Source organism: Setaria viridis, chromosome 9 (assembly GCF_005286985.2).
Source record: "Setaria viridis chromosome 9, Setaria_viridis_v4.0, whole genome shotgun sequence".
Lineage (NCBI taxonomy): Eukaryota > Viridiplantae > Streptophyta > Magnoliopsida > Poales > Poaceae > Setaria > Setaria viridis.
In genome coordinates, this window is record NC_048271.2 from 35873260 (window position 1) to 35893087 (window position 19828).

The 19828-nt window shown below is 46.8% G+C and overlaps 2 protein-coding genes and 1 pseudogene across 2 annotated transcripts; 2 read left to right on the forward strand and 1 right to left on the reverse strand.

Moving 5' to 3' along the window:
• Window positions 1-6718: 6718 nt before the first annotated feature.
• Window positions 6719-10857, reverse strand: LOC117839394 (protein ROLLING AND ERECT LEAF 2). The gene is made up of 4 exons (XM_034719717.2): window positions 9576-10857; window positions 9277-9464; window positions 7934-8157; window positions 6719-7844 (listed from the first exon to the last, which is right to left on the reverse strand). The coding sequence occupies exons 1-4, from the start codon at window positions 10714-10716 to the stop codon at window positions 7046-7048; spliced, it is 2352 nt and encodes a 783-aa protein (XP_034575608.1). The 5' UTR covers window positions 10717-10857; the 3' UTR covers window positions 6719-7045.
• Window positions 10858-16635: 5778 nt separating this feature from the next.
• LOC117839746 (zinc finger AN1 domain-containing stress-associated protein 17) lies at window positions 16636-17582 on the forward strand. Its single transcript, XM_034720155.2, has one exon. It carries the CDS (start codon window positions 16870-16872, stop codon window positions 17422-17424), a length of 555 nt encoding a protein of 184 aa, XP_034576046.2. The 5' UTR covers window positions 16636-16869; the 3' UTR covers window positions 17425-17582.
• Window positions 17583-17975: 393 nt separating this feature from the next.
• On the forward strand, window positions 17976-19561 carry LOC117839745 (uncharacterized; annotated as a pseudogene).
• Window positions 19562-19828: the final 267 nt, after the last annotated feature.

Genomic DNA, 19828 nt, shown 5'->3' on the forward strand with positions numbered 1-19828 from the left:
ACTGCTTGGAAGAATTGATATCGGCTGCCAAGGGCCGAAGCTGCACCTGCATCGAGCAGCTTCCAACTCTGCCGTACCATAAAGCATGTCCGGATCCAACGGCCGGCCTCGTGCGACGCAGTAATAGCGTGTGCGCCGTAAACACAGGGCAGCATCGCAATACTGATGATGTAGTGTAACGGGCACTGGATCTGTATCATTCGTACACCGTGATAGTAATCAATGACGCTGCACCCCTATCTGCGAGTCTATGCCTTCGAGGTTCAGATAGTGCAGTGTGTCCTCTTCGGTCTTCGCAGGCTCGAGAGAGGAGGGAAGGGCACGAGGGAGGAGTCACGAGAGGCAGGCAGGGCTTGCTTTGCTTGTGTCCGGTAAGGACTAAATGAGCCGTTCCTTCATTTCAGAGGCTGAAACGGGCCAGAAATGCCCGTGGACAAGCACACCTCGCAATTTTGAGCCATGGTGGCTTTCAGCCCACTTACGCGTGTGCAACCCAGCCAGAACACAATAAACAACTACGAAGTACTTGGATCGCCTTATTTTGTCTGGCCCGTTGTTGACTGGCTGGTTGCAGCGGCCTACCAAAAAAGTAGTGGCAGATTGGGCTTACATACCAGTAACCTGATTCAAATTCAGGTCTCCCGACTCTATTAATGTCGCCATGACCATTAGATCGCACAAGCAGCTTCTATACACTGTATTCTTTAGAAATGCGGACGTTGCTGATTTACTCTCTGGCAAATGCACCTTTCTTCTCATTGACATATGCTGGTAACGTCGGATCTCCCAAAAGAAAGAAAGTCAAAAGGAAAAGGAAATGCAGATCACCACAGCTGCATAAGCCTTGCTGCTCATCAAAATTGTACTTGGGTACCATTCCGTGAGGACCACGGGCCTGTTCAGCTAGACTTATAAGCCGGCTGAAAAGCTGAAACGGCTGATTTATTGTGAGAGAAAAAAAACTGTTTGGTGGCTGATAAGTTGAAGCGAACAGAGCAACTCTCTCATCAATCGATTGCTCTAGAGTCCATCGACCATCATACGTGCTGCTACAGTGCTGCTACAGTGCTACGCAGTACTCACTTCATCACTCTAGCAAGTTACAGAAGAATAAACAGCAGCAGCTAACGCCCACAAAATGAACTTCCTAAATGCTCCTTGTCAGAATTCAAGGACAATAAGTCTCACGAGGATTCTCTTGCTGACACCCTCTGTCAACAGAAAAAACCTAGAATTGAAGAGCCTCAGGTGGAGACACAAGCTAGGCACAGTCCAAGGATTAAACACGTAATGCCGGCTTCAAACACTCCAGCTGCACCTCCAAGAAATGCCTTGCTTGTGCTGCAATCCCACCAACGCTCTCCAGCAAAGCTATGATGATGGTTGGAGAAGACCATTGCAAGATTAGCAAAGGAAAGCTGACTGAGAATGCATTAAAGGCCAGGAAACAGAAACAGACACCGATTGGGGCAAGAAGGACTGAAGAAACAAAGGAGCAAAAGAACAAGGACACCCTAGAGGAGGGGGAAGGCTCTACAGCTTGAAGGGAAGCCATAAAGTTTCTAGGATCGTCTGACATCTTTTGTGTTTGTTAAATGTTAGCAACAGTTTGTAGCAAGGTCCGGAGTGTCAGGAGTGGGTGGTCTTGTAACTCACTAAACTTTATGTGGTTCTTTTGTGAACTTACTGATCGGCAGATCTGGAAAGACAAAGGGTGTAACAGTTCTTGGGGTGAGAAAGGCCATTCTCACCGGAACATGGAAACCTTCTATGCTATCTTCGGTTGTCTGATCATTCATACTTTCGGTTGTTTTTTGGATTGGGTTTCTTCTACAGTCTTAATAGCTAAAGTCACAACTAAGCTCTGCAAGAGGATCTCTAGAGCCTTTATGTATGGAATTTCGGGCGCCGTTCCAATGGCCGAGCAACCCTCCCTCATATTTCGGATATAATGAATCGATCACAAAGGAAAAAAGAGTGGATTGTCTTGTCTTGGAATATCAGAGGGATAAACTCAGATGCAAAATGGAATGCAATCAGGAGTAAAATCATAGAAGCGAAGTGTGATGTGGTGTGTCTACAGGAAACTAAAAGGGAATCATTTGATCAGGCTTACATCAAAAAGTTTTGTCCTTCCCATTTAAATGAATTTGTTTATGTTCCATCTGTCGGTTCCTCAGGGGGTCCATAATAGTATGGGATAACTCGAAATTCGATGGTGTCCTAGAATTCCAAAATACATATGCACAATCTATTCTTCTCACTTGTAAAGGGACAGGAGAAACTTGGTACCTGACAAACATTTATGCACCTTGCACTACTGAAGGAAAACGAGACTTCATCCAATGGCTTAAGGGAGTCGAGATGGGAGAGGAAGATAGATGGTTAGTGGTGGGAGATTTCAATCTCATAAGAAGACCAGAAGACCGGAATAAGCCTGGAGCCAATTGTCAAGAGATGCTAGCCTTTAACAACGCAATTAGCAAGTTAAGATTGGTAGAATTACCACTGAAGGGGTGCAAATTCACCTGGACAAACAAACAGCAAAATCCCTTATTGGAAAGATTGGATTGGTTTTTTACTTCAAATGCTTGGACGACATGCTTGCCTAACACATTTACAACAGGACTTTCTAAAGATATCTCAGACCATACGTCATGCGTGATAACAGCCCAAACAAGTATGCCACAACCACACTCTTTCAGATTTGAGAATTATTGGCTCCAACATGAAAGCTTTCTGCCCATTTTACAACATGCATGGAGTCTCCAATCCCCATATGAGGATCAGGCTAAGAAGATTACTGGCAAACTCAAAAATTTAAGAAGAATACTCAGGATGTGGAGATCACAATTACCAAGTTTGGAGAAAACAATACAGAACAACAAATCAACTCTACAATTCATGGACCTCATCGAAGAGGTAAGAGATCTCAGTGTAGAAGAGTGGAACTTTAGGCGATTGGTTGAGAAAAACTTGGAACAACTACTACTTCAACAGAGAACTTACTGGAAGCAAAGGGGGAAGGTCAAGTGGATCAAAATGGGGGATGAATGTACAAGATTCTTCCATACACAGGCATCTATCAGGAAAATGAGAAATACAATAACTCATCTAAGGGCCAAAGGGGAAGCACAGACATCTCAGCATGAAGCCAAAGCTGAAATACTATGGAAATCCTTCAAAGAAAGGTTGGGCGTTTCGGAATATACACACATGTACCTTTAGCTAGATGATCTGTTACAACAAGAGGATAACCTAGAACGATTGGATGAGACATTCTCAAAGGAAGAAATAGATAAGGTAATTGCTGAACTCCCAAATAATAAGTCACCTGGGCCGGATGGTTTCAATGGAGAATTCATTAAGAAAAGCTAGCAGGTAATAGCAGAAGATTTCTACAAACTAATCCAAAATTTCCATGATAATGATCTTTGTCTACAAAGTATAAACTCCTCATATATCACACTCATTCCTAAGAAAGAAAGTCCGATGGATGTAGGAGACTACAGACCCATTTCACTTCTCAACTCGACCCTCAAGATAATCACTAAACTTCTGACGACAAGGCTACAACAGGTGATCATGGGTCTGATACACCAGAACCAATATGGTTTCATCAAAACTAGGAGCATTCAGGACTGTCTAGCATGGGCTTATGAATACTTACACATCTGTAAAAGGTCTAAAAAGGAGCTGATCATTCTCAAACTAGATTTTGAAAAGGCGTTTGATAGAATTGAGCACAGAGCCATATTAGAAGTTCTAAAGCAAAAAGGATTTGGACCCAGATGGTTAAATTGGATCCAAGACATTTTAGGAACAGGAACCTCTTCAGTTCTATTGAATGGAGTCCCAGGGAAAGTGTTCCACTGCAAAAGAGGAGTAAGACAAGGAGATCCACTATCTCCTCTCCTCTTCATTCCGGCCACCGACCTCCTTCAAACCATAGTAAACCATGAAAAAGACTTAGGAAACTTCAATCTCCCTATTTCACAGGGAGCAGGAACAGATTTTCCTATAGTACAATATGACGATGACACTCTGCTCTTCATGGAAGCTTGTCCCAGGCAACTTTTGAAATTGAAAGAAATCCTGCATATCTTTGCCCTGTCGACAGGACTAAAGGTTAATCATAGGAAATCGACAATGATGCCTCTGAATATCACAAACGAAAGATTAGCCAATCTAGCAAACATGTTTGAGTGCCAACACAATTCCCTGCCATTCACCTACGTAGGATTGCCCCTGGGAACGACCAAGCCAAACATTGAACACTTCATGCCCCTATTACAGAGAATTGAAGGGAGACTAAACTCGATGTCAATGTTCCTAAGTTGGGGGGAAACTAGAAATGGAAAACTCAGTGTTGTCATCGTTGGCTGTGTTCTACATCTCCACCATCAAACTGCATAAAGGGGTGGTAAAATAAATAGATAAATTCAGAAAGCACTGCTTATGGAGGGGGGCGGACCCCAGCTCCAAAAAGCCTTCAAAAGCAGTATGGCCAATGGTGTGTATACCCAAGGATAGTGGGGGTCTTGGAATTATCAACATTAATGCACACAACGAGGCACTCCTAATGAAATCCCTGCACAAATTCTACACAAAGGCGGATACTCCATGGGTCAATTTGCTCTGGAACAGATACTATAACAATGGTACACTACCTGGCACAAATCCAAGAGTCTTTCTGGTGGAAGGATGTTCTGAAGACGCTTGATAAATTCAAGGGCATAGCTTCGGCTACGATAGCGGATGGATCAACAGTTTCTTTCTGGCATGATCTCTGGAATGGAATAATACCAAGTCATGCATATCCAGAGTTGTTTTCTTTTGCCAAAGAAACTAATAGTACATACAAGACAGCATCTGGAAGGACACACTTCATACAGAACTTCAACCTCCCTCTTTCTGCAGAAGCTCATAGCCAATACTTAGACTTGCAACAATTCATTGAGAGAATCATGCCAGCAGCAAACACTGATGTCTGGTCTTACATATGGGGAACAACGAATTTCTCGACACAGAAAGCTTATAAAACAATCATTGGCCAACGAGTTGTTCATCCAAGCTTTATTTGGTTATGGAGGTCAAAATGCCAGAAAAAATATAAAATTTTCTTCTGGTTACTCCTCAAAGATTGACTGAGCACAAAGGACCTTTTGGACAGAAGACACATGCAACTGGAGTCACACACTTGCGAAATGTGCATTTGGCAGAAAAGGGAAACAGTTAAACATCTCTTCTTCTGCTGTAGATTTGCCAAGGCCTGCTGGAACAGCATAGGCGTAACCTATACCTCAACAAGAACGGTTATGAACATCATCTCACAAATTAAAGGCAAACTACAGGTTCCCTTCTATATGGAAATCATCATTTTGATGGCATGGAGCATATGGACAACAAGAAATGGTTGGTTGTTCAACAGCTTGGAACCAACTACAAGGGTATGCATGAACAAATTCACCACTGAATTCAAAGACATCTTGCTGAGAGCAAAACCAAGATATCTACAACATATGGAAATTTGGCTCCAATTATTTGCCCCCTTTAGCAGGGGCACAATGTTTTCTTTCTCTACCCAACGTCTTTATTCTTGCCTTCTTCTAAGTTTATTTCTCCTTCCCTTTTTAGGCTTTCCTTTTTTTTATTTTATTTTAACTTGTACTTCTTCAACAATCTTTAATATATAATCAGTAGCAGGCTTGCACCCCTCCTGTTTTCTCAAAAAAAAGTTCACCAGCTCTTCTTCTCCACTAGCAATAGAAGCTCCTATCCTACTACATACAGAGGTGCTGTAGCAGCACTGTGAAAGGTGACCAACTTGTCGAAAGGCGATCTACATGGTAGATCACTCTTTATTCCCGGATCCTCCATCCAGCACGAGGCATTTTGGACCCTTCCTCAGCCAGCCGCCTAGAACATTACCAAAATCCCGATCACCGAGCAACTTGGACCGGAAGGTGTCAAGCACACATGTTGGGGCCATGCCCTGCACACTGGGTCCCTGGCCATTTCCTCCGCCTTCGATTCCACCCTGCTGCTCTCCGTGCTATCAATTCCAACAATGTGTATCATGCCCTGGACTGGACCTGGAGGTGGTGACTCAATGCCAACTACTTTTTCATACCACGGAGACGCCCATCAAAAGGGACGGCTGGCTTTGCCCGGCAGCCCGGATAGGTCCAAATGCCAGCCTTGCTTTGCCTGTGCTCTTCTTCTTCACCGTGTCCCTGGAGAGGGCGAGCAGTGATTGCGGCGGACAGGGTGGGTCATGGCCGCAACAGCTGGTGACTCGCGCGGCCTGCCCCTTGATTCCCCGTCAAGGCCATCATAACATGGCCGCATTAGCGCTAAGGACACCCGAAAGGCGCGCGCGGATGCTGCATAGGCTCCAAGCTTTCCAGGCTGGTTCGAAACAAAAACCCGTAGGATCGGCGTGCCAAGGCACGAGAGATAACACGCTGGATCGTGATGAGCGGGCAGCAAATGCAGCACGGCAACGACAACGGCAGAGAACAAATGGAATGGTCCAACAGGGAACAGGAAGAAACCAGCGCAGATGCCGTCCATCCAGACAGGCAGACAGCAGGAGATCCACATACAACAGGAGGCAGCGCCCGCCTTCCAATCCAGATTTCAGACCCCCTACAAAATTTTGACACTTCAAAGAACACTGGAAAGGATATGAGGAAACTAGCGCGCTTGTTAGATAGAAGGCTAGAAGCACAGGCTTGATTCAACATTAGAGTGCAAGGTGACCACAATGTCTGTACATTATATATCCCCTCGCACTTCGCGGAAAAGGGGCGAGACGAGACCCAACCCAACAAATCCTGGGCAAAATCACATTATCTACAACCGAAAACGATCCTGACGCGGCAAAACATCCAGGGAGCCTTCAACTATATCTCATCACTAATTTGAGCTATATATATATATTGCACTTTCCCTATAAAATGAAACTACTGAATCACCAAGAAAAGAGAGGCGCGCAAATGGTCTCTTGGTAATTCTGAATTTCTGATGGTGGCGTGGGCTTCTACCGCACCGATCCAGCTCGGCGGCACACAACATCCAGGGCTTCGACCACTGTCGCTGAGAAACCAGCTATGGCTTGGAATATTCCTGGCAGGCCTGTCTGTATGTTGTTCAGCGTCATTGATCGGGTGACCTCGACGGCCTTAGCGTGCCTTGTCATCTCATCCTCCACCTTCCGACGGCATTGGGCGATCTCAGTTTTCTTCTCCGCAAGAGGATCACGGGCATCATACGCGTGGGTCTCAATGCCATCGCGCCCGCTGCCAGGAAGGCCGAGGCCAACCATCGAGTAGGATTGGTAGTACTTCTTCTCGATGGACCTGAGCGAGTTGGTTTTCTTTTCTAGCTCCTTTGAATACGTCTCTGCCCGCTTCTTGATCTTCATCTCCTCTGCCTGCTTAGTGTAGATGACATGGACAACATTCACGAAGCTCTTGATAGCCTCTGAAGCCACAGCATCCGGAAGCCGGTCTAGCGCTTGCTTCCACTCGTCACAGAAGCTGGTGAGTTCACGCGAGATCATCGAGGCATGGGCCTCTTGTGGGGCGCTGTTATCCACTTGGCAGAGTGTGAGCTTCAGCCAGCCGTATAAAGCACGGATGTAGTCACGTTGATACTTGATAAGGCGGTTGAAGTTTGAGTGCCATGCCGCAACAGCAGCCTCAAGATCACGAGTTGCAAGCCTGTGAAGGTCAGATGTTGACTCAGCCATGGAGTTGTCCACCAGACCGCGGACTTGCTGAACAATCTCATTCTGAATCTCATGGAAATGATTCATTGACCGCCACATACCCAATAGCCTGCATGTTAATATTCAGAAACAGTTAAGTACTTCTGAGCAGTAGCACCTTCTGGAATTAGGGATGTAGGGAATGTAAATAAGACTTACGCAAAACAAAGCTGAACAAGCTGTGGTGCAAGCTCATTGTCACGGACTCTAACAATTGCAGAGGATGTAGTGGTGGCAGCCTGTGATGTAACTACGATCAGAGATTGCAGCTTGTTTATAGAGGCCTTGGTCTTGTCCAGCTTTGAACTATCCCTCCCTCTATATTCCAGGCTCTGTAGAGTAGATAGCTTTTTCTCATGCTCAATCTTCACACTCTCCCTTGCCTGCACCAATTAAAATTGATATATATGTTAGGTACTGACTCGATAAACTGCTCTGTGAACATAAGAATTTTAAATGCAATGGTGTTGGCATATAAGATACATTCCATCACAATGGGATTCATCGATCCAGATATTATAATGCAAATGCAAGAAGCTTAAAGGTCGGGGAATATGATACCCATCAAATTTGTTATACTAAAGACAAAGATACACTAAATCTAACTTTGGCAGCATCGCTATACATTACATCTACTAAAGGACAATTTGTTGAGGATCTAAACCTTCAGAACATAAAGAATCTCAAGGACAAGAGTATTTTAGGGAAAAGAGAGAGCAAATCAAGGGAAGAGAAGTAGAGAACACAAAGGTGGTGATTAAGAAGTCAATTGCCATGTAACAAGCATTCGTGGTAGCTGCTTTTTCCTGAAAGTAGTGAAAATTATTGAGCAAATGTTCTGACTGTTCCAAAGTGGGAAAATGCATGAGCTCCCGAAAGACACTTTGTGCAACAGAATCAGATTCCTTTCATATTTTCTAAATAAAAGGTTCAAATATGGAGAAGGTTCATGCTAGCCAATAGAAAATACAATATCTAGTTATTTCTTTTCGTAAGATTCATCTCACTTTTGTAGCACAGCCCTAATCAAGTGATGGAGCTATCTTCTTGGCAAAAGGGTTAAAATTAGCTTTGGTTATGCCCTTGATCATTGAATGATTGATATCCCCATGCAAACATGCCAGGGTCAAGGGTTTTCTCAGGAGCAAAGATGTAGACCTTGCCCATCTTACACAAGCACCATATGTGCATTCCGTTGCTTCCATGCACAATAAGGTGGATGCTAGAATGTGACAGTGAGGCATTGAGCTCACAGAGTTTGCATTGCTCCATGAGCATGTGTTAGTTGTAAATTATCTCCTACAACAGTACTATCCTCTAGGTAATGCAGGCATCATTTTCAAGTGGAGCCAAGCTGAATAGTTTCAAAATGTTTCATTGACAAGAAATGATTGAGCCACCTAATACTTTGTCATGGAAAACAGACATCTCTACCGGTGCTCAACTGCTAAGTATAACAACTGTCAATATCCAAGTAACCATCAACCGAGGACCAGAATTACCTTGACCTCCTCGTAGAGCTTCTTCTCCCAAGCCAAAAGACGTTCCAGAGTGGATCCATGGCTCTTCCCTTCCGTCGACTCCATCTCCAGCGCATTGGTGTCCAACTTGTATCGTACAGCCAATGGTGGCTTTGACGTCCATGTTGATGACAATGCGGATAGCACACTGTTGGAGTGGTACACCGTCTCTGCAAAAGAAGAAATCAAATTAAGCAAAACAGCTGAAACCATAGAGCACAAATGATGCCACAAATTCAGTGAATTCATGAAGCACAATGACAATCTGTGCATTGCCATACTTTTGAGCTGCCTGAAGTTGCGGTCGAGCTGTGCGCGGCTGGCCTCAAGGAGCTCGGACACATCGTTGCCGGCGTCCGCCGCCCTGACGAAGTATTCCTCAATGGCCGCCACGATTTCGGCGAGAGTGCGATGTCGCACCACCATCCGCATCTCGGTCGCCGCCGTGACCGTGGAGGAGGAGTCGCCAGCCTCCGACCTCTCATCCCTCCTCAGAGACAATGGTACGGCGGCGTACTCCGAGGGTGCCGTCCCGCCGTACTCCGATCTGGCCACGTACCCGCACTCCGATCTGGCGGCGAACCCGCATTCCGATCTATTCCCCATCTCTCCCTCCTCCGATCTGGTCTCCGACGTGGTCGTGGACGCGTAATGCTCGTCGTCGTCCTCCCATCCGCCGCAGTGCATCCCCTCTGGTTCGTGGTCCACCTCGCCATCGTCGTCGTCGTCGACCTCGTCTTCTTCCTTGAGGTTGTAGGGGTGGTGGTGGTGGAGGTAGGTCCGGGCCTTCTCCTCCTCCTCGAACTCGCGGAGGCGGTTAGCCTCCTCGAGCTCGGCCTTGCGGCGGTCGAAGAACTCGGAGTCCGGCGGCGACGGCGGGTAGAAGTTCTCCCACTCCCACGCGGAGGAGGAGGAGGGCGTCCCCACCGGCGGCTGCTTGCGGAAGGACGACTGCGCAGGGCTGGCCACGCTTGAGTCCGACAGGATGTGCGGCACCCTGAGCCGCCGCGGGCGTGGAGCCCTCACCGGCGCAGGCTGCGGCGCCGCCATCGCCGCCGCTGGCTGCGGCTGCTGCTGCGGCGGCGGGTGCGGGTGCTGGGCGAGCGGCGTCGGGGGCGGGAGCGAGGACGACGCGGCGGTGGACGGCGCCGGCGTGGGGAGCGCGTGGGCGGCGCCGGGGGCCGGGGGCGGCGCGGCGGCGGAGAGGAGGACGGGGGCGGTGTGGTGGGAGACGGCGAGCGAGGGGTGGCCCTGGGCGAAGCGCGAGAGCGCGGCGGCGGTGACCCGGAGGGAGCGGAGGTAGTCGGCGTGCGCGGAGGCCAGCAGCTGGCGCGCCGCCACCGCGTCCTTCATGTGGCGGCGGCGCTCCTTGCATCGCCGCACCGTGTCCTCCTGCTCCACCTTGGACGCCGTGCACCCCATCCCGGCCCGAGATCGGTGAGCCCTGTCTTACTTGCTCCGATCTCCCTCTCCTCCCCCCTCTTGTCTCAGCTCGTGTTCCCCACTTCTTCCCCACTCCAGTGAGAGAGAGTGAGGAGTGGGAGTGGGAGTGGGAGTGGGAGTGAGCGGCTTCTTGCTTCTTTCTACGTTGCACAGTTCAATAATTTTTTTACTATGAAGGAAGGGGGGCCCCTTCTTCTCTGCATTCTTCTTCATGGGCCCCGTGGCCCGACTAGCCGTGTGGAGTGGGCCACAGGGAGTGACTCCGGTTTCTTGACCTCACTCAACAGCATCACACAATGCGATTAAGAATTCAAATAGGCTGTCCAAGTGATGTGTCTACTCGCCTTATTAAACTCTGCTTCAGGCAAGCAAAGGATATAGGACTGTAGGAGCATAGCACCATTTTGTTTTCACGAGTATCGATGTTACAAAACGATTGTGGATAAGTGCAGTGTTTCTAGAACAATTTTGCTATTCGAAACGGAAAAAGTTTATTCCCACGCATTTTCGTTTGGTACATCTTTCACCAAGTCAAATGGAGCCATGAACTCCAGTACAACTTACAGCAGTATAGTCCACAGCATTGTGCCAAGAAATTACCACTAGCAGTTGTTGCTATTTCCATGAAACAATGCTGCAAAGTGCAAGTGGTGGATTCACAGCTACCAAACATGGTGCCGGACTGCCCGTTGGTGATGTGGTGTCCCTAGTAGTTCTGAAAAGCAACCATTTGCACTAAAATGAACAAGATAGATAGGATTTTAATACAGCCATCATGCTTAGAGTTCCAGACCGGATCCAATCCGATCCTCTGATGAGCAAAGTTAACAATGTGGTTTGTGATTGCACACTTGCACTGTCATCTGTCAGAAAATAACAGCATCAACGTGGGCTTCCCTTGGAGCTTACCGTTCAGCAGACCTAACCAAAAGCCAGATCCTGTCTTCACCACACGATTGAACGTATTAAAAAAACTGCAAACGACGGAGAGAAAGCAGCAGTCGACAGCGTACGGGCATCGCGTCGAGATGTTTGGTTGAGCTGTAGCTTTTAGAAAAATAATCGTGGGCTGTGGACTGTAGAAAAGCTGTTGCGAGGTGTGGGCTGTGATAAAATGGAAAGTCGTTTGGTTGGGCAGCTGTGGCTTTTGAGAAAATTGTTAAGCGGACCTCACTTGTCATCCACAGCCCTCCCCACTCAACTCTTTTCCTCTCTCACTGACGAGTTGACCCTGCTTATCAGCCCCTTCTTCCTCTCACTGGTCAAGGCACGAAGGAGCAATGGCGGTTGGGGGCTCACCGGCCTGGGCACGACGCCTCCTCATGGGCGCACCGGCCGGAGCAGAGACCACGGCAGCAGCGGAGCGACCTCGCGAGCGGCGGCCGCAAACCAGAGTGGGAAGGACGACTGCTGGCGACCAATCACCGGGCGGAGGTAGCACCGCCGCCGACCCCCTTTTGCGCCGCTGCCGAGAGAGAGGGTTGTCGCCGTCTAGAATCGCCGCCGGGAGGAGAGGGGCGCCGACGGTGGGGCAGCGGTGGGGCGGCGAACCCACGATCCATCCCCGTGCACACACGTGTTCTGTCGCGGGGAGGAGGAGGACGAACCGGTACGCTCATAACCGATAGCAGTGGGTAATTTTGAGAAAAACTTGGATGCCACAGTCGGTAGAAGCAGGGGCTCAAGTGCTGTGAGAATTGAAATAAAGACAGCTGTTTTTGTGGAAGTCGGTGGTTCGCAGCCCACCCCTTTGATTAGTTTTTAGTCTTTTTTGAAGCCAAAGTACTTCCAAAAGTCCAACCAAAGCGACCTATGCCTCTGCAGCTTCTTCCTTTCTTTTGGTGGGTCGCTGGTAGTAATATATTTTTTTGCCTCCCCGCTCAGACGACGGGCCTGGGAAACTGCCATGGTAATGACCGGTGCTGCAGCTGGGGTGGTGGAAGTGGAACTGCGCAAGTGGCCACACTTCGAAGCACGATCTTGGTCGGCTCCGTTCTTTAATCGCCGGTGTCGGCGCCTTTCACTGTTCATTCATCTCGATGCGGGGCTGATGTTACAGTTCTCCGGAACTGTAAAAAGGCCCGGAGGTGACACGGGCTGTGCCTGCTACTACGCGTGTGTTTGAAGCCAGCGTTGGTGTTGCTGGCACTCAGAAACTCTTCATCCATGCCTGCCTCCGGCTCGCTCTGTGGCCATGGAAAAGAGGCGGAGGAGCAGGGCGAGCCGGCGAGGCCAACACCGGCCGTGGCCGCGAGGCTTTCACTTCGGGCGGCTGCACGCGGGCAGACAGACCACGTGTGACGACGCTGCCTTTTACGCGCGAGGACTTTCCATGCGCGTTTATACTTGCTGCTGGCTCGGCGCGGTCGCTGGCTCGCTGCCCCACCCTACTCCTCCGCCACCGCCCGTCGTCTGTCTCCTTGTGCTTTTCTCCCCTTGTCCACCGTCTCCTTCTCCTTCCTTTGGCAACCTCCACTCCACCGGAGTTCAGGGTCACGCTCGCGCACCCCTGGCTGCACGGCTGCGCCCTGCATCACGCACGCCTTTTCTCCATGTTTCCTTTGATTGTTTCCACCCTTTCAAAAAAACATACTATGCCCTCAAAAAAAAAAACATACTAGCATGCTTCCTTTTGCGATAAGTTATCGCAGCTTTTAGCTCGAATGTATCCATCCATGATTCCATGCAATGCGACCAACTTTACGTGCGTGCGCCGCGTTACAAAGCGATGATGCTGCGTAGCGTCCTGTACTCCAAGGAGGGAAAAGGAAGCAGCCGCAGTGGGCAGATGAGACGGAAGCTACCTCGGTGGTTTCAGGGTACCTGCGGTCCTGTTGCTACCGGAAAGTGGAGTATATATGCTGGAGGCTGGAGCTCTGCTTGGAAATATTCTTCGCCCATCATCCTAAAGTTCCGCGCGGGGGGGGGGGGGGGGGGGGGGGGGGGGGGGGGGGGGGGGTGTTCTTTGGGCTGAATGAGAGAGCAAGCAGGCCTAGAAAGAAGGGTTACACCACGGTGCTTTAGTGGGCCTGACCCTTTCTTACAGTAAGACACCATGCCCAGAAAAACACATTTCGTTTCCCAGGAACAGCACATCATCGCTTTTCGAGAGAGATTTACGAGTCAAAATCTATTTTCTTGTTTCACAGCATGCCGTCAGCTCAACAATTATGTTCAGGTGTGCAGCTTTTAAACGACCTCGACGTTTTCGTGCTTCATGCTGATGATGGAGACATTGTACGCGGTGTTTTTTTTCTCCTTGAACACGACCCTGCTGTGGCACGTAACAGGAAGACAGTCTGTATAGTAAAAACCACTGCACGATTATGCCACGCGCGCGATCTGTAGCCCGGAAGAAGCTGCCGAACGAAACAGATTGAAGCCACACAGGCACAGAACAATCAAACAAAGCGACAAAGTGTGTATCCGGATGACACGCGAGTGTGATCTTCTCGCGCTGAGCACCTCTTGCGCGAGACTGTTGCGAAAGGTCGACCGGGAACGAGATTAAGGAGAATCACCGATGTGTATGAACGCATGTTTTTATGATGTTAACAATTTTCTGGTTTGTCTTTTGCCGAAATTTATTTGTTAGGCGGTTAGTTAGATTGGGACGAATGAAAATATCTATCAACTATCATCCTAGTTGACTAGTTGTTGCCCTAACCCGTCATGGGCAGCGCCAAGGAAAGTCTTGGTCCGGGTGATGGAGCACCGAGGACCGAGCAACAGTTGATGAACACTCCATACCATACCATTTTGAGAATGACGTTAAGACATGCCATTTCAAAGGACACGTGCTACCTTACAGTTACTTCTAGTTAAAGACTCCTCATATGATGACTAGAGAAAAAAAAGATTAAATCTAAAAAAACATAAAATTCTATAAGTACATGGCTATCAATGCAGTAATTAAACTCTAATCACCATCGAGAGAATAGTTACTCCCGCCGTCCTATGGAAAGTGGAATCCTGATGTTTGTAAAAAAATCCCATAAAAGAGTGACATCCTAGGAATTAGACCCCAACTAAGTGAGGGCATGTGAGTCTTCTCACACCTACGTTAATTTGTCTGGAAAACAAATTAGAATTGCAGTTTTCATGGGACGGAGGGAGTACGAATCTATTCATTTTTTTTAAAAAAACGTATCCATTTTTCTATTATTAAAAAATAACATAAATTAAGCACTAATACTTCCTATAAATTACTGACATATGCTATTATAAAAATAATCTAAAGTATAACCATAAAACATATATTCAAATCACCAACCTCCAGTGTTTCAAAATTATTCTTTCAAAAAAAGCATTACAAAATTAATCTAAATTAACCACATAATTTGCATCTAAGTTACCTACCATTGCTATTGTTAAACCTAATCTAGAGTAACCTCTAAATCAAAGTACTCCAAGCATATGCTTTTATGTTACTCATTTATGACATTATTAAGTATGTGAAAAAATAACTCAAATTATGTGTATGATGCATGTCAAAGGAACGATGAGCATATCAATTTTCTGGCTTAGCAATGTAATAATGAAAAAGCATATTGATTAATTGTTAACCAAAGTCTATTAAAACTGAAGAAGATTACAGAACATATAAATGAATATTGTGTTAGAGAGCAAAGGTAAGCATTTTGAGTAGCCGTAGGCCCCAAATCTATCCACAATTATATTTATGGTGTTTATGACTCTTTTAAAATGATTTTTTAGAAAATACCAGCCCATGAGCAAATACAAAATTGAAAGGTTAACAAAAGTTAAGTTTTACCTTAGAGTTAATAGTTTATAGTTACAAAATAAGAGCGAGTTTTAATAGTATTTACCCCAACTATGGTCGTTCATGTAAACATCACCCTACGCTTTTAAATAAAAAACATTGAAATGTACCTATATACACTGAGCCTCCGTGCCCAGTGAAAGTACGTCCAGGGCCGTACCGGAGATTTTAAGCCCTGAAACAAACCATGAAATGGGGCCCTATATATACTATAGTAGTGAAATACATATATTTGGATTCCAGTATATGAGTAATAAGTACATGCTTTTTCATACAAAAAACTGCAATATGAAATTAGATACTCATATTATAGGATTAAAGGACGAATATCACATACCAATATCTTCTTAACCTCTAGTTAAAGCCTAATAGTTGGGGCCCTAATTTTTGGAGGCCCGGCTCGATCGCTCCAATTGCGCTGCCTAATGCACGGCCTGAGTATGTTCTATGGAATATATGATAACAGAAAAGGGAGTAGAGTATTGCTGAAAGACTGACCTAGAGTGTATTTGTCTCTGTGAATCTGTGATACTGATTGGTCTATGCGTGATTAGGCAGGGCGCAATCGGGTCCAACACCATAATAAGGCTCTGTCTCTAGATAGTCTAGGCCGTGGAATTTCCATCATTACTTTCTTCCATGGCCACAAAATTAGCCTCTAGCTGCTGTTAAGTGGAAGTGTCACTCGCCGGTCGTAGTCGATCAGGTTGGGTAGCCATAGCTTTAGAATTATTCAAAAGATCCAAGTCTACCATCAGTTAAAAAAATATAGGGTCCTCCCTAATGATGTGATTAGCTGCATAAAGCAAAACGGTAGATTCAACTTCAATCAATAATTATATAACCAGGTCAGTTAGCCTGAGCTAGTCAAACAAGGGCCGGATCTTCTTTGTTCTTACTTTTGATCAGATGATTGATTTGTTTCATTTGAACTCTACAGTTTTTTGTTATAAGTAGTAATAACATATCTGATCATGTGTATTTGATTATACGAAATGCTGTATTCCTCTTTATTTTTTTATTTGATCAAGTTTGTTGATCTTGATCCGATGCTCGATTCAGTTTATTTGAAATCTACAGTTTTTGTAATACTAAGTAATAGCATACATACGATGGATGAATGTACCATGTGTGTGATTCTACGGAGTAGTTTTGTTTGGGAACTCGCCTTTTCCACGTCGGACGAGAAGTCCGGCTCGGAACAGATCCAAGTCCGATAAACAACGCCGCACAAATATACAGCTACCGCTCCTCGCCGATCTCATCGTAGACTGCAGCCAGCGGCCAGCGCGAGGGGGACAAGACCGGCGGACGGCGGCAACGAGTGCGAGACAGCGCGGGCGACGACAATGGCGCGGCGGGGCACGGAGTTCTTCCCGGACCTGGGCGCGCACTGCGACGAGGCCGAGTGCAACCAGCTGGACTTCCTCCCCTTCGAGTGCGACAGGTGCGGCGGGTCCTTCTGCGCGGCGCACCGCACGTACCGCGACCACGGCTGCGCCAAGGCCGCCGACCCGGGCCGCACCGTCGTGGTGTGCCCGGACTGCGGCGACTCCATCGAGCGGGCGGCGCCGGGGCAGGCCGACCGGGAGATCCTGGACGCGCACGCGCGGTCGCGCCGCTGCGACCCGGCGAGGAGGCGCAGGCCGCCGCCGCAGTGCCCCGCGCCGCGGTGCAGGGAGGCGCTCACGTTCACCAACACGACACAGTGCAAGGGGTGCTGCCTCAAGGTGTGCCTCAAGCATCGGTTCCCGGCGGACCACGACTGCGACGGCGCGGCGGCGGGAGGCTGTAATGCCGCCTTCCACGGTGCAATTCGCGGTGTGCGTCGCCTATACAGGCGAGTGAAGTCTTTTTGGCCTGGCCAGCGAGCCGACTATATATGTATTGAGCAACTCGATTGATTTGGCATCGAAGAAATAGAGCAGAAACAATCCATTGTCCTCGTACTTCCCCTTTTCTCTTGTTGTTCCTCAATTCCCTTCTGATTCCCATTTATCTTCTGTAATTTCTCTGGTTCTTCTTATTCTCTAGTAACTACAGTACCTCATGTGGGCATGAAGTAACTATGTCTTGTAAAGCACAGCAACTGCTTAGATGAGCAATCATCAAGTCCAAATTTGCGGAAAGATGGCGTTCAACTGAGCGCTCATGCCCAAGGCTAACTCCGCCCCCGGTGAATACGCTGGTTCATGTTTTGTTGGAACACCTCAAGCGATTCGCTTCGATTTTGTTCTTCTGTTCTTGTAACGGATCGTTACGCCGATATGCATGCGCTGTAATGGTTCCTCCACTTGATTTATCTGCTGTGAGTTTTGCGCTGTGCGTCAGTCAAGGATGAGATTTCTTTCACCAAAAACTTTCAGGGGGCTCTTGTAGAAGCCTGAAATCTTAGTGTTTGGCTCCTGTTGATCTAATTTATTCTTCTTGTTCTGACGTATGTTAATCTGATTTGTTCGATTATTGATAATATCTTTGATTTATTCTTTGCAACAGAGTTCTTGAAGCAAAACAATCCGATGAGATTCTTCAAGGGAAGCAAGGTGGAGGTATTGCAGGAGGCAGAGGTGCCCTTTGGTTCTTGGAGGCCTGGTGAGATAGTCTCTGGCAATGGACACACCTACTTGGTGAGATACGATGAAAGTCCGGTTGACTTTGGCGTGGCTGTTGAAAGGGTGCCAAGAAGGTTGATGAGACCTTGCCCTCCAGCGGATGATCCAGTATGCTGGGCTGTGGGTAGTATTCTTGAGGCCTTTGATAGCTACTCGTGGAAGGTTGCGGAGGTGGTGAGAGTGCTGGGCAAGAAGCATTATCTTGTCCGGCTCCTTGGGTCCTCCCTGGAGTCGAGGGCACATGCATCGGATCTTCGATTGAGGAAGCTGTGGCTAGATGACAAATGATTGTGACTCAGAAGGTAATGCTTTGTTCCTTTAATTCTCAAATTAGATTATTTCCATTACTTATTTCTATTAGATCAATCAAACAGTTCATCTGGTCTTGCTGTTGTATGTCCAATGAATTACTATAATTCTGATGTTCTTTGATGTTCACCCATATGCAGTTAATTTCATTCCAATTTTATCTCAAGTATTATAAATCGGAATACCCGATCCTAACGAGCTGTCTTTCCAATCATTTGCAGTATTCCGCAAAATGCTTGGATGGTTCATTCAGAGGTCGATCAAAAGATGGAAACTTAGGCTGCAACTTGGTAATGGACAGCCATATTCAACTTGAAAACCAGAATGCTTTTGAGGGTGCTACATCTAGAGGCATAAAGAGAAAGTCGTCTGCTATAAAAACACATCCTCAATGCAGTGAAATCACAAAGAAATTGCGGACACCGCATAGAGATGGAAGACACTCAAAGCTGGTTGATAGAGGTTCACTCCGTTTGGCTGAAAAGGTAGATGCTGTTGATTCCCCATGCTTTATGCTGGGTGAGAAATACACGCATGCTAGTTATAAAGGGCATACTATAACAGCTGAAGATTTTAGTGACACTGAGAGTATATCATCCTCTGTTGCTAGCTGTAGTCCTAACAGTAGCCCCCATAAATCACAGCATTATAATTTGGTCTACCAAACTGGAGATATCTGTAGTAGAACTGATGATGATGAGGCTTCTACATCTGAAAGAGAAACATCAGAACATGATAACCATGGATCAAGGGAAGAAACCCATTTACTGGAGTTGCATGCTTATCGTGCAACAATGTTAGCCTTGTATGCTTGTGGGTCAATTAGCTGGGAGCAGGAGGCTTTGTTGACTAACCTAAGGTTAACATTGAACATCTCAACTGATGAACATCTAGCTGAATTGAGGAGTTTGGTTACCCATGCTGTTACTTCCAGATAGCTATTGTAGTTACTTTCTTGGTGACATTTTCATATCTTTCTATCTTGAAATTGTTGTAAGTTGGGAAATCTCATTAAGGGTTTGAGGTGTTGGAGTACTTTATATGTAGTATTACTTGTGAAAAGAGTTAGTGGGGAAATTTTGTACTACAGATATGCCAAGATTTCTGAAATTTTGCGACACTCTCATTCTGTTTCTGTTCTTCATACTGAAATGCCTTTGTGTTTTTAGCTTTGCATTAGCTTATTTTTTATGTTTAACACTGTACCAATATCCCTGATTGAATTTATGACTGAACATTACAATATTTTGATCAAAGCATGTGCAAACAGCTACTGTTATCTCAAAGGTACATATAAGTCTCCTTCAGGAAGTGATGTTGTGTAAATGGTAGTCTTTGTGGTGTCAATGGTCTTACTCGTGTTTTGCTATATTTGTCTCCGAAGGTC

Excerpts from the sequence above, each read along its gene's own strand:
- LOC117839394 (XM_034719717.2), bottom strand. The coding sequence starts at position 10,716 with ATGGGGTGCACGGCGTCCAAGGTGGAGCAGGAGGACACGGTGCGGCGA. Across the intron at positions 9,465-9,575 it reads CAACTTCAGGCAGCTCAAAA|AGACGGTGTACCACTCCAAC; the intron begins GTATGGCAATGC and ends CTTCTTTTGCAG. Across the intron at positions 7,845-7,933 it reads CTTGTTCAGCTTTGTTTTGC|GCTATTGGGTATGTGGCGGT; the intron begins GTAAGTCTTATT and ends ATTAACATGCAG.
- LOC117839746 (XM_034720155.2), top strand. The coding sequence starts at position 16,870 with ATGGCGCGGCGGGGCACGGAGTTCTTCCCGGACCTGGGCGCGCACTGC.